The 14850-nt window shown below is 32.7% G+C and overlaps 1 protein-coding gene and 1 pseudogene across 2 annotated transcripts; one reads left to right on the top strand and one right to left on the bottom strand.

Moving 5' to 3' along the window:
* The first annotated feature begins 555 nt into the window (after nt 1-555).
* On the top strand, nt 556-11662 carry LOC146896866 (ABC transporter G family member 36-like). The gene is made up of 22 exons (XM_085734616.1): nt 556-798; nt 1069-1444; nt 2344-2553; nt 2797-2881; nt 3060-3219; nt 3338-3414; nt 3560-3613; nt 4039-4129; nt 5069-5370; nt 6472-7231; nt 7332-7441; nt 7531-7687; nt 7811-7960; nt 8161-8318; nt 8413-8745; nt 8879-9169; nt 9441-9524; nt 9673-9806; nt 9937-10164; nt 10264-10435; nt 10538-10792; nt 11081-11662. The coding sequence occupies exons 2-22, from the start codon at nt 1086-1088 to the stop codon at nt 11351-11353; spliced, it is 4443 nt and encodes a 1480-aa protein (XP_085590742.1). The 5' UTR covers nt 556-798; nt 1069-1085; the 3' UTR covers nt 11354-11662.
* A 1295-nt stretch (nt 11663-12957) lies between these two features.
* Nucleotides 12958-14373, bottom strand: LOC146896867 (cytosolic sulfotransferase 15 pseudogene; annotated as a pseudogene). Its single transcript, XR_015022336.1, has one exon. The product of XR_015022336.1 is annotated as a cytosolic sulfotransferase 15 pseudogene (transcript).
* Nucleotides 14374-14850: the final 477 nt, after the last annotated feature.

Consider the following 14850-nt stretch of genomic DNA (forward strand, 5'->3'; position numbering starts at 1 on the left):
ATCATATCAATTCTTATATGTACTTGTTTATTGTCATTTCACTCTCTATATGAAAAGAGTTATTGTATGGATTGAGCGATTATTTTAACGTTAGAGACAATTTTGAATAATAAAGTACACAATTAAAAACTATTTTAAAATTTTGATACAATAAATAACTATCGTGCCTACTCTTTACATATTCTGAGAGCAAAATGATTGTTATCCTAATTTTTAATGATAATATTGAAGCCCCAATATTTTTAAGCAAAGAAAATGAATGATTGGTATTTTTCAAAACTGGGTGTTTGAAGGAAGCTGGTGAGAAGGCTGCAAAACCTAGCGGTCATGTTTGAATGGACTTTTATGTTTCTATAGACTCAAGTTGCATTCAACGGGAAGGAAAATATTCTTTATTATTTATATATATTTATTATTTTCATTATTAATTATAAAATAAAGGGGATTTATGAAATTATCTAGTTGGAAAATTAAATAATCATGTACGACAATTCTTCCAGCACAAACTACTTTGTCACACTCTTATATATAGTACATATAAATATTAATCTTGATAACATATTTTGATATCTTACAACAAAACAAAACCATTCATTGCTTCAACTTGAAACTCAGCTCAGGGCCAGTTCCATATAGTTCAAAAACTCTTTGATGAGTTGAGATATTAAGAACAAAAAGTGAAGAAAGTAAACAAGAGGGGGAGAAGTGTCCTTTGAAACCAATCTTTCCCCTTTTGATTGGTTTTTCTTTGTTCCGTTTCTGTTTTGATAGACCAAGAAAGTAATCAAGTATATTCATGTAAGTATATACACTTTTTTCATCTTCGTTTTTGTTCTTTTGTACAAATCGAAGTGATAAGGGCTGCATCTCCGTGGATCATACTTATACTCTTTGGTAGATAAGAAATAAAGAAATCCAAAAATCAAAATAAAGTTTTTTTTTTTTTTTTGGTTTTCTTCAAGCTTATGTGATATTAGAAGCAATTAAAAACTACCATATAGTTAATTTATTCTGCTCATGTTTTAATTTCCTCCTAATTTGGTTTCAATTTAATTATTTTTTTTTCAGAACAAGGAGAAGCAAAAATGGATAGTAATTTAAGTAGAAGTATAAGTAGAAGCTTGAGTAGGTCAAGTTGGAAAATGGAAGAAGTATTTGCTAGTGGAAGATATTCAAGAAGAACTTCTCAAGTTGATGAAGATGAAGAAGCTCTTAAATGGGCTGCAATTGAGAAACTACCAACCTATGATAGGTTAAGAACAAGTATTATGCAAACTTTTACTGAGGGTGATCAACCTCAGCCAGGACACAGGCAGCAACACAAGGAAGTTGATGTTACCAAATTGGATATGAATGAAAGACAACAAATTATTGACAAAATTTTCAAGGTTGCTGAAGAAGATAATGAAAAGTACCTCAGGAAATTCAGAAACAGAATTGACAAGTGAGTTTCATCAATTTATTTTTTACACATGGATTGTTTGTTCCTTGGACACAAATAATTTGGGTAGTTGGTGTTATCTGCTTATCTAAATTGTTGAATAGAGATCAGACTACTCATATTTAACTATACTGATTTAGGAACTAAAATCCATGATCCTGATCGAGATTATTTACTTGGGGTTTGCATCAAAATCATTCCACTAAGATGATTCACTTTTGAAAAACACAATTGAAAAGACTTTTGAAATTAACTTGCACCAAACAATAATAAATAAGCTTTTTAGCCTTAATCTTTTATAAAATCTACAAAATTCATCCCTTTAGTTTGTTGAAATTTCTCAACAAAAATTAGTATTTCATTACCTTACAATCCAAGGTTTTAGCCTTCTATGTATCTATGGAGAAATAAATTGAGAAAAAATCGATGTGCTAAAATTGATTTGAAATTATGCAAGATATTTGTGGTTTTCAATAATTCTTTCCTCCCATTATTATATACATTTGACTCTGCCATTTGCTAAAAGACAGAACATATTACAATTGTCTAAATTGCAATGCAATAGGGGGGACCATACATAACATGGGCCATCACTTGTCCCACACATCCTACGTATGGATATTTATTACATATATACTTCAATTAAATTAGCAGATTTTTTTTTTACTACTATTACAAATTAGCAGAAATGAATTTACTTTAATGTTTACAGTACCTAGTATTTGAAGATGAAATTTCCTTAACAAAGGGGTATGTAGTATGTATTAAGGTAATGCTATTAAATGATTCAATGTTGAAAGTAATGTTACTTACAAAAGTGCCTAAACATTTTTGTTTAAAAACGTGACAATACTGTTCAAATATATTCACTAATAATAATTATTATTATCCATTTTTTGCAGGGTTGGAATAAGACTTCCAACAGTAGAAGTGAGGTTTAAGAATTTGACTGTTGAAGCTGATTCCTTTGTTGGCAGCAGAGCTTTGCCAACTTTACCAAATACTGCACTAAACATTCTTGAATCACTTATTGGCTTGTTTGGATTTAGTACAACTAAGAGAACAAAACTCACAATTCTTAAAAATGCTTCTGGCATTGTCAAACCATCAAGGTAATATAATCAAGCTTTTATTCTTAGTTTGATTGGAACAATATTTTTTTGCGATTAAGGAATATGCACTATCACCGTAAAGTTATTTTATACTGATATTCAATCACAACTCTTCGATTTGTCACATTAAAATATTTATTTTGTCGACTTGTGATCGATTGTCGGAGTAAAATAATTTTACTCTACTAGGTGAATTTATTATATAGTTTTTGATTTTATAATAATCTTTCTTGTTATATACAGGATGGCCTTATTGTTAGGTCCCCCTTCTTCAGGGAAAACGACCCTATTGCTGGCATTGGCTGGAAAATTGGACTCTGAATTGAGGGTACATTCCAACCCCTTAATTTTATTTAATTACCAATTTGACCTTTATATAGATTATAATAATTAATGCCAATTTAAGGAATAATAATTATGATGACGAAAACCTGAAAAGGAGTTGAATTGAATACTTGAATTGTATACATGATTGATAATATAATTTATTTATCTTTATTAAACAGGTACAAGGAGAAATTACTTACAATGGACATAGACTTAATGAGTTTGTACCAAGAAAAACTTCAGCATATATTAGTCAAAATGATGTTCATGTTGGAGAAATGACTGTTAAAGAAACCTTAGATTTCTCAGCTAGATGCCAAGGAGTTGGAACTAGATATGGTAATTAAAATCAACCTCTCTCAAGACTAAAAATAAAATCCATTTTTCTTTTTTAATTATTTTTTCTATAAATAATTTATTAACAATTTTATTTTTATTTTAAATAATGTTACTAAAGATCTACTAAGTGAGCTTGCTAGAAGGGAAAAGGAAGCTGGTATATTTCCAGAAGCAGAACTTGACCTGTTCATGAAGGTATTTTCATTAATTTTTGAAATTATTATTATTATTATTATTATTATTATTATTATTATTATTATTATTATTATTATTATTATTATTATTATTATTATTATTATTCAATAGAGTAAATAGTTATTAATCATCTTAATTATTGTAGGCTACTGCAGTGAAAGGAACAGAAAGCAGTCTCATCACAGACTATACTCTCAAAGTAAGTTGATTTTTGTTTTTCTCCCAACATTTCTTTTTCACATTAAAAATGAGTGGGAATAAAACAAAAATTGCTATTTATGACTTTTTCGATAAATTAAACCTTTTAACTACTCCCACCCACCAGCCTCCAGTCACCAAGCTTTACCTAATTATACTTAGCCACCAAGAGAAAAGTTTATTACCTTTGCATAAAATTTCAACTCACCGACCCTACTTTGTGACTTCTTTGAAGATATTATGGTTAAAGTAGGTCCCAGCTTGTGGAACAATTGTCATATATGGATTTAGATAAACTAAACTACCATTATAATTTAGCTCATCTACAAGAAACATAATTATTGTTAATTACTGTGCTTAACGGTTTGATTGATTATGTTCTAACAAATCACATTGTTAATTAATTTCTTTTGTTGTATGAAACAGATATTAGGGCTTGATATTTGTAAGGACACTATAGTTGGTGATGAAATGAATAGAGGTGTATCTGGAGGTCAAAAGAAGCGTGTGACCACAGGTTAGGACTAAAAAGTCCAAATAATGTTCTCCTCTATTCAAATTATCTAGAACATGTTATTTGGTTGAACATTTCCACCTAAAGTCATATTCATATTTTTCTGCTGCAATATTTTTCAAACTTGCACTTGCATACATGTTTGAACTTAATTGATAAACATATTTGGACGTGGCTGCAAGTTGTAGACAAGACACCCTTTTACTCAATCATGATATATATAATACTATATTTTTATATTTTTCTAAAGATTTTGAAAATCTTGCCACATGGGCCCCATGTAATTTAGTCCACTAAACTCCATCTTATTGGAATTAGAATTAGACTTTGTCCTTCTTCCTCACCTGCCACCTTGTTCCTCCAATAAATTGTTAAAGAGTTCCCCTTTTCTTATTTGCTTTTTGAAAAACTAACTTGCTTTAAGTAAATCCTTCAAAAAAAAAAAACTTGCTTTAAGTAAATGACTTTAATAAATATGCAAAGATAATTATATAGAAATTTTAATCATATCATTGATTAGATTTTTTTTGGATATTTTTAAAATAATATTATATACTAACATTGTGAAGAATATAATAGATATATGTACAAATTTTTCTATTACGATATTAATCCATATTTATTAAATTCCAAAATAATCCAAATTCTATAATACCTTCTTTATATTATACATAATTTTCTCATTATATATTCAATTGAATTTGAAGTAGTCTTATAATCGTTTAAAGTAATGTTTGTTTACAAATTCCCATGGATTTGTCTAAATTATGGTGAGCCATCGTAATTTTGTTGAAGCAACTTTTGCGAAGTTGTGTTACTTTGAGAAACTCAACTTGATACCTAAAATGCATTAAATATGTAAAATTTTGTAGGAAACAATGACAAAGCAACTAGTAAAATGCTTAATTGAAATTAATTGTTACAATTTGATTTCTAAAACAGGTGAAATGATTGTTGGTCCAACAAAAACACTATTCATGGATGAAATATCAACTGGTCTTGATAGTTCAACAACATTTCAAATTGTGAAATGTTTGCAACAAATTGTGCACCTAACTGAAGGAACAATCTTAATGTCACTTCTTCAACCAGCTCCTGAGACATTCGATCTTTTTGATGACATCATTCTCATATCTGAGGGTCAAGTTGTGTACCAAGGTCCACGTGAACACATTGTTGAATTCTTTGAATCTTGTGGGTTCCGTTGCCCTGAAAGAAAGGGAACCGCTGATTTCTTGCAAGAGGTATGATTATCATAGCATCCACCTTATTAATTGTGCACCTATGAAGTAAGAATACAAAAAACACGGACATCCGACATGATACTGACACGCCAACACTGCTAATAATTTGAAAAAACAATCACATAATTTAGTGTAATTATAAATGTCGGTGTCGATGTCGAACGTGACACATGTCCGATATCAGGACACGCCTAATCAGAGGAGTGTCTGTCCTTCTACACCCTCACACACCTTATTATTAAACAATGCGTAAATAATGTCTGTCTTTTTCTAATTTGGGTTCATGGGCCCATAATACTGTTTAGGTTCTGTCTTTTTTTTGTTAAGTTCAATGCATATCAAGAAGTATAAAACCATTTGTTTGACTTTTTATAGAAAAATTGTGATATTTTTCCTCACAAAGACCAATCATTGCATTGGCATTAAGGCGAGAAACACTTGTGTGGATCAGGACCAAGAATTTTTGGTTTGGTCACACACACAAATTTTTTCCTTCTCTCTCTTCTCTTCTCTCTTCTCCATTTTCTCTCTCTTCTTTCTTCTCTCTCTTCTCTTTTTTCTCTTTGTGTGACCAAAGACCACTTGTGTGGACCAGGACCACACAAGATTTTCTCCATTAAGGCACCCTACCACACATAACATGACACATGCTAATTAGTAATTTTTCTTTTTGACAAACTACTAATTAAAAAAATTAAAAACTAAGGTATGTATTATTTTGCAAATAATTTCTACTTTAATTTTTTATTTTCACTTTTCTAATTACAAAACCATCCATGTTTTACAATAGAAAACTCCAACAATTTTACAATTAAAGCGAAAACGAGATCTCAAAAAAGTCTATTAAGTATTCTCTACATAAGTCGCGTACCGACTATCTACATCCCTACTACCCAATTTTTTTAGAGTAGCGGACTACTCGAATCTGTACCACCTACCGTATGACTATATGATGTAAATGCGTCTTAAAATTGCTATCATTAATGAAATGCAAACTATATCATAAATGAAATACAATCTTTGATTTATAAGCTGATGATGTTATTTTGAAGGCTAAAAAAAGAAGGGGAAACTCAAACATGATTTGTAAATTTTGAACAGGTTACCTCAAGAAAGGACCAAGAACAATACTGGGCAGACAAGAACAGACCATACAGATATGTTACTGTGTCAGAGTTTGCAAACAAATTCAAACAGTTCCATGTTGGAGCACGTCTTGAACAAGAATTATCTGTCCCATTTGACAAGTCAAGTGCACACAAAGCAGCTCTTGTTTACAGCAAAAACTCAGTTCCAACAAGGGACATTTTTAAAGCATGTTGGGACAAAGAATGGCTACTTATCAAAAGAAACTCCTTTGTCTACATTTTCAAGACAGCTCAAATTTGCATCATTGCTATCATAGCAGCAACTGTGTTTTTAAGGACTGAAATGAAAAGAGATACTGAAGATGATGCTGCACTTTACGTTGGTGCAATTTTGTTCGCTATGATTATGAACATGTTCAATGGTTTTGCTGAACTTGCACTAACAATTCAAAGGCTTCCTGTGTTTTATAAACAAAGAGATCACCTTTTCCATCCTGCTTGGACTTACACAGTTCCAAATTTTCTGTTGCGTATTCCGATTTCTATGTTTGAGTCTCTTGCTTGGATGGTTGTTACCTACTACACCATTGGATTCGCTCCCGAAGCCAGCAGGTTCTTTAAGCAATTTTTGTTGGTGTTCCTTATCCAACAAATGGCAGCTGGTATGTTTAGGTTCATTGCTGGAACATGTAGGACAATGATTATTGCAAATACTGGTGGAGCACTCATGCTTCTTGTTGTTTTTCTACTTGGTGGTTTCATCCTTCCTAAACGTGAGTATTGATAATCTAAGTAAAAAGCATTTGAAAAGTTACATTATTATTTATTCAAAGAATATGTGCTCACATTGGATGATTATTTATTTGTTTCCAGGTTCAATTCCTGACTGGTGGGTTTGGGCTAATTGGGTTTCACCATTGACCTATGCTTACCATGCCTTGGTTGTGAATGAAATGTATGCTCCAAGATGGATGCATCCAAATGTAAGTAAATATCAGCATAAGCTTTTAATTAAGAATTTTTTTTTATACTTACGAGTTAGTTTTTGACTTGAACTTGTATTCTATTGCAGACTTCTGGAGATAAAACTACGACATTGGGTCTGGCTGTATTGAAGAACTTTGATGTTTATGCCAATGAAAATTGGTATTGGATTGGTGCTGGAGCTCTTGCTGTTTTAATAGTTTTTTACAATGTTCTCTTCACCCTTACACTTATGTACCTAAGTCGTAAGACCTCTCGCATTCTCATCAATCTTTTTATTTTCTTTCTTTCTTTCTTTCTTTCTTTCTTTCTGGTGAGTTTCTTCTTTCACTTTCTGTCTTAATAAAACTTTTTATTTTGTGTACTAGCTTTTGGAAACAAACAAGCAATTATATCTGAGGAAGATGCAACTGAATTGGAGGGTGAAGGAGACGTAAACGAACCAAGACTCGTGAGGCCGCCTTCCAACCGAGAATCAATGCTTCGATCACTATCCAAAGCTGATGGAAACAATTCAAGTAAGTGTTAGTAATAACCATTGTTGATTTTACAACCGCTCTTGAGAAAATTTGAACTTTGTCCTTGAAGTTGCAAGGCAAAGCTCTTACCACCGAGCATGCACTTCATCAACGCAAACAAATTAAATTTGGATGGTTAAGATAAATGTATGTCCTTGTAGATTTATTAATGTTCTTGTCTTGTGCATGAATCACTTTAGGGGAAGTGGCAATGCAAAGAATGAGTAGCCAAAATCCAAACGGATTAAGAAATGCTGATGCAGACACTGGAAATGCACCAAGAAGAGGAATGATTCTACCTTTCCAACCACTTGCAATGTCCTTTGAGAGTGTTAATTACTTTGTGGACATGCCTGCGGTAAGGATATTATTACAACTTTATAATTAACATGATCAATGATTCGAGAGGTACTTATGAAGGCGATTCTAACATCGATATAAATTTTTGACAGGAAATGAAAGAGCAGGGAGTGACAGAAGATAGGTTACAATTGCTAAGGGAAGTAACTGGTTCCTTTAGGCCTGGAGTTCTTACTGCACTAATGGGAGTTAGTGGCGCCGGGAAGACAACTTTAATGGATGTTTTAGCAGGAAGAAAGACTGGTGGCTACATTGAAGGAGATGTTAGAATCTCTGGATACCCTAAGAACCAAGAAACCTTTGCAAGAGTTTCTGGTTATTGTGAACAAACTGATATTCATTCACCTCAAGTTACTATCAGAGAATCTTTGATTTACTCTGCTTTCCTTCGGTTGCCTAAAGAAGTTGGTAATGAGGAAAAGATTGTAAGTCTTCAGAACTATATCTTTTAATACTTTTGTGTAAACTAGTTTTACTTTGACGTATAATAAGAATTAAGCATTTTTCATACATAGAAGGGTGAAAAAATAAAACTTTTGAATTGATTGATGTTTTCAGCAATTTGTGGAGCAAGTGATGGATTTGGTAGAGCTGCAAAGTCTCAAGGATGCTATTGTGGGGCTACCAGGAGTCACAGGGTTGTCAACTGAACAAAGAAAGAGGCTGACAATTGCGGTCGAGCTTGTTGCTAATCCTTCAATCATATTCATGGATGAGCCAACTTCTGGTCTAGATGCAAGAGCAGCTGCTATTGTTATGAGGACTGTAAGAAACACTGTTGATACTGGAAGAACAGTTGTGTGCACAATTCATCAACCTAGCATTGATATCTTTGAAGCCTTTGATGAGGTATGCTACCCTACCTATAATAAACTATCTTTTCCTGTGTTTCTCTTTGTATATCCCGTTTTCTTTGGAATTTAAACACCGGTTAACCACAAGTTATAATCTGTAAAACCTAACCTTGAATAATAGAGAAGTAACGTAGGCACTATACAGTCGAAAACGTAGGCAGAATTGGCCGAACTTCGCGATCAAATCTCGTGTGTCCTTCGCTTTTTTTTCGATCGTTTTTCTTTTTAATCAGGGTTCCTGTTCTAACAAACTCCTTTTGTGCCAGCTCATATTGATGAAAAGAGGAGGGCAACTGATCTATGGAGGACCTTTAGGTCGGAATTCACACAAGATTATCGAATACTTTGAGGTATTAAAACTGATTGATTATATATTTTTTTATCACGTGCTTTAAGATGTGGTTCAAGTTTTTGTTCAAAAAAAAAAAGATGTGGTTCAAGTTTATGTATAATATCAAGTTTCAGGTTAACTCTTTTTTTTTTTTTTTTTTTTAACAGGAAATTCCTGGTGTCCCAAAAATCAAGGAAATGTACAATCCTGCAACATGGATGCTAGAAGTTAGCTCCATAGCCGCTGAAGTCCGTCTTGGAATGGATTTTGCTGAATACTACAAGTCATCAGCTTTGTTTCAGTAAGCAAACATACATTATTATTAATTAAAGTGGCACTAATGATCATTATACAACTGCCTCCGAGGGGATTTGGACTCCGTCCTCGAGTTTGTTACTTTGTTTTTGCTAACACATATGCTTATTGAGCAGGAGAAGCAAAGCTCTTGTAAAGGAGTTAAGTACACCACCACCAGGAAGTAGTGATTTGTTTTTCGCTACGAAGTTCTCTCAATCAACATTTGGACAATTCACATCTTGTCTTTGGAAGCAGTGGTTGACATATTGGAGGAGTCCAGATTACAATCTAGTCAGATATTTTTTCTCCTTGGCTTGTGCTCTCATGATAGGGACAGTATTTTGGAAAGTTGGCGAAAACAAGTGAGAACTTCTTCATTTGAATTAAAATCAATTTAAGTAATTTTCAAAAATTATTACTTATTGATTTAAGCTAATTTCTTTCTTATTATCTTTGTTTAGGGAGAGCTCGACTGATCTGACACTGGTTATAGGAGCAATGTATGCTGCAGTTATTTTTGTGGGAATTAACAATTGTCAAACAGTTCAACCAGTTGTAGCCATTGAAAGAACAGTGTTCTATAGAGAAAGAGCTGCTGGAATGTATTCTGCTCTGCCTTACGCCGTAGCACAGGTAAGAGGCTGATATATAGATAACTTCTGGTGCAAGTCACTTTCTATCATTTCCATTGCCTTGTGAATATTACCTTATATGTTCCTGAATTTTCAATTACAGGTTCTCATTGAAGTACCATTTGTGCTATTTCAAGCATGTTATTACTCACTCATAGTGTATGCTATGGTGAGTTTTGAATGGAAGGTAGAAAAGTTCTTTTGGTTCGTCTTCGTCAGCTTCTTCTCCTTCTTGTACTTCACTTACTACGGAATGATGACTGTTTCCATCACACCAAACCATCAAGTTGCGTCAATCTTTGCAGCAGCATTCTATGGACTCTTTAACCTCTTCTCTGGTTTCTTTATCCCAAGACCTGTGAGTACCATTCTAGTTTGGTTATTTTATAGTATATTACAACACATTAGCGTACGAATAAACCTTACACAATACTTGAAAAAAATCACGACCATTCAATTTTACTGCATTAGTAGGTTTTTTTTACCGACACTGCATAAAACACGTATACTATAAATTCATCTAGTTAATTCCACATCAGCAGATTTGATGCTATGCCAATAAAAAGGACTAATGTCTAGATACCAACACGATATAAAATCCTATAATGTTTTACTGACATTTTTTTACCAATTTTGGCATTTTCAGAAAATTCCAGGATGGTGGGTATGGTATTATTGGATTTGTCCAGTTGCATGGACAGTGTATGGATTGATTGTGTCTCAATATCACGATATAGATGATCCCATTCGTGTGCTTGGAGCTACTGAAAATTTCACTGTCAAAGGATATATTGAACACCATTATGGTTTCAAACCTGATTTCATGGGTCCAGTTGCAGGAGTTTTGGTTGGTTTCACTTGCTTCTTTGCCTTTATATTTGCCTTCTGCATCAAGGCACTGAACTTCCAATCAAGATAAATGAATAATTACCTTCCTAGCTGTCTACATTGGTGGAAAAATTAAGCTATGTTGCTGCAAAATGGTTACATTACAGTCCATGTGACTTGTGTATGTATATAACTTAGTGATTTATGCAGCATATTTCATATTACTCATAGATGACTACCGATAATTTTGTTCATAGAGGATTGTGTTGATTAAGTGTAAATTGATCATGCTACTTTCTTAGTTTGGTTTGCTACTTAGAAGAAATTTGGTGTTTCATTTCATCAGTTCTTGTATAAATGTTTATTGTCATAAATAAAAAACCTTATTCTTTTGCCTTAATATATTTTTAGATTAAAGGGTATGTACAATCGAGGTAAAGTTATTATACACCGATGTCCAATCACAATTCTTCAATTTGCCACAACATGATATGCATTTTTAAAATAAAAATTGAAAAGCAGTTATACAATTTTTTGTTGTTTGACAAGTTCTGATTTTGTTGTTGGTGTAAAATAAATTAAAGTACATTTTCTTAATCTAATATTTTTTCCAAGGAAAATTACTAGATTATAATCAGTTTATAAACATTGTATACATAAATATCAATTAATTTATGTGTTTCTTTAGGCTTGTTTTTCGCACTGGCGAGCTATATCCGTCACAAGGCGAGACAAAACATGATTGAATTGTTGAATTTATCGACCTAACTTGCACGAAGAGATGTCCTCGTACGTTGGGACATCACAAAGTTTGTGGCTAAACTTGATTTTCTCATTCTTATATGATTTGAATCACATTCTAAGATTATGTACTTAATTCCCTTAGCTCAAACATTTCAACCAGAGCAATCTCACATAAACATAATCACAAATACACGCTAAGAAATTCGACGTGTCACATTCCTTATGGAAGCCAAAAGGTGGAAGCCAAAAGGCTCGAGTCCAAAACGTGCATGTAACCTTAGAAACATTGATAGGCTTGAAAAGCTTAGAGTTGTCTGTTGTGATACTCCTAATAACTCCAGTACTGGTGGTTGGCTTGCTGATGGATCAGTGACATGTATTCAGATTAACATCCAAGGTGTAAGCTCAAACTACACTGATTTGAATTTAAATTACAGTAATACTTATGTCCCAAACTACAACAAGAGACCTAAAAGATTTGAACAAATTTAGCTAAAGAATAGAATGAGAATTGTATAAAGGTACTTAATGACTCTATCAACAAGCACTATGGTTCTGTCAAGTCCAAAGCTTAATTCTGCATGGATACTCTTCACAATTGGGGTCTCAGGACTTTTGGTAACATCCCAAGTAAAATCAGAAAGACTCAAAGCAACTTAGTAATCTTCACACTAAAATCCAAATTGAAGAGGTAATTGATAGAGCCGAAGATTTCAAAACTCGTATGGACAATATTTTGGATCACGAAGATGATGGAGTCAAAGAGCAAAATCATCTTGGCTTCAAAATGGTGTTGAAAATACTCATCAAAGTCATGTCAAAGATCTAATAAAAATAAAATTGAGATTCACAATGATGCTAACGGTGTTGCTACTAATGTTGTGGAAATTAGAGGCATTTTCAAGACATTTATAGGGCCGTATCTGAGGCAGGGCGAGCAGGAAAATGCACGGCTCAAAAGAAAATATTAATCAATCTTTGAAACAAACACAGCCTTTCCATCAACTTATTTAATGGTAACAGTTGAGACAACCACATATGGTGTACAAGACATGTAGCACCTCTTTATTGAGCACAAGAAAAGAAACAACATTTGTGCCATGCATTTTAACTAAGTAGATGCATGGTTTTGACATTACATGTAGTAATAAAATATCCACTAACCATTTGACAATAGCATGAAAGGGTCACTTTAAGTTGTTGATAGGTCCACTTAACTTTTCTTCTATGATTTTGGATAGTTTTTCTTCCATTGAAGGAGAAAGATAATTTATCCAATCTCCTACTTCTGCCTTTCTAAAGAAGAACTTGTTCTCATAGTTTAGTCCAACAGATCCAGATTTATTTACCTCCAATTCCTTCATCTTTTCAAAGCCACATAAATTGATTATGTTTTCTATCTCTTTATTACTCTCCTCTTCTCTAGTAAAAGGATAGCCCAAAAAATTTGCAATTCTATTGACATGAGAAACTGCATCTTCTTTGAGATCTTCATATTTCAAGAATAGAACTTTGTGTGATCTAGCCATGCTTTCCTTCAAGTAACCCAACGTATGATCCCAAAATGAACCAAATGGACTTATCCCATCACAATAACTTTCAAAAAATTCATCCATGCTTAAAGTTGGTAAAGATTGATTTGACCTTATTTTATTAGCAAAAAACCAAGTAGACACAAAAGTGTCAAAAGGATTTCTACATATATAAATTATTTTACAATTGGACTCTTTAATTGACTTGGCTAGTGAAAAGAATGGAACATGAGTCCCAAAAAGCCTTGGCTCATTCATGTTTGATAGGTTGATTTGAAAACTTTGGCTATCACTACCACCATAAACATTGTATTCAAAGAAAGGCACTAGTTCATGTGAATTGAATTTAAGTAATGGATGATCCTCTAAGGAAGAGAAACGATGGCGATTAACAATGGCAAATGTGAGTGCTTTCAACCAAGTTGTGCCGGATTTTGGTAAGCTAGCAACAACAATATCATTGTCTTTGGCTTGAAAATGATTTTGAAAAGAGTTTATAGGTTGGATTAAATTTGATGGACACCAAAAACCTTGAAAAAAATAAAAATCTTGGGATGCCCCCCACCCTTTTATTCTAGGAAGTGAGAGGATTAACTGCTTAAATTCATGGTTTACCTTGTCTTGTTGGTTTGCTTCTTGTCCATCCCTTGATTGGTCTCCCATGAGATGTGTGAGATTGCTTGAAGCCATTGGAGGAAAACAAAAATGCTAACTTGCTATAGTAGTCATTTGTGTGCAAAATTTGTGAACAACAAACTACTGCATTTATAGGGTCACGTTAATAAGTGTCTTAAGGATTTTGTTTAAAGAATTTATATAAGAAAATTGTGTCTTAAAAATACCGGTCAAACATCTGTCTAAGTCACAAATACATAATCTTCTATACAAAAGTTACTTCTTTTGACTCATTAAACAATACCTAAAGATATTTGTTAACATTTTTTGTAATATCCAGTGCAAAAGAATTTTACAGCACGAAATTCATTCAATAATTTCATGTTTGATTTTTTTTATTTAATATTTTATAAAATAATTCATATGTAGCAAACAATTTGAAATAAACAATACCTTTTGTTTTGTATTACACCGACCTTGTGCGAATATTGTATTCTATATGTAATTTTGTATTACACCGACCTTGTGTGAATATTGTATTCTATATGTAAATCTGTTAGTCCCTATGACAGAACTGAACCTTTAAAAGAAGATAAAATATTCATTGCAAACGTTTTTCCAGATCTAAACCGATTTTATAATATTATTAATTCATTTTGGACCTCTTCTTAGTCCCTTACAAATGTGATCAAAGATT

This window comes from Medicago sativa, chromosome 8 (assembly GCF_051527215.1).
Source record: "Medicago sativa cultivar Bolivia chromosome 8, Bolivia_mono, whole genome shotgun sequence".
Classification (NCBI taxonomy): Eukaryota; Viridiplantae; Streptophyta; class Magnoliopsida; order Fabales; family Fabaceae; genus Medicago; species Medicago sativa.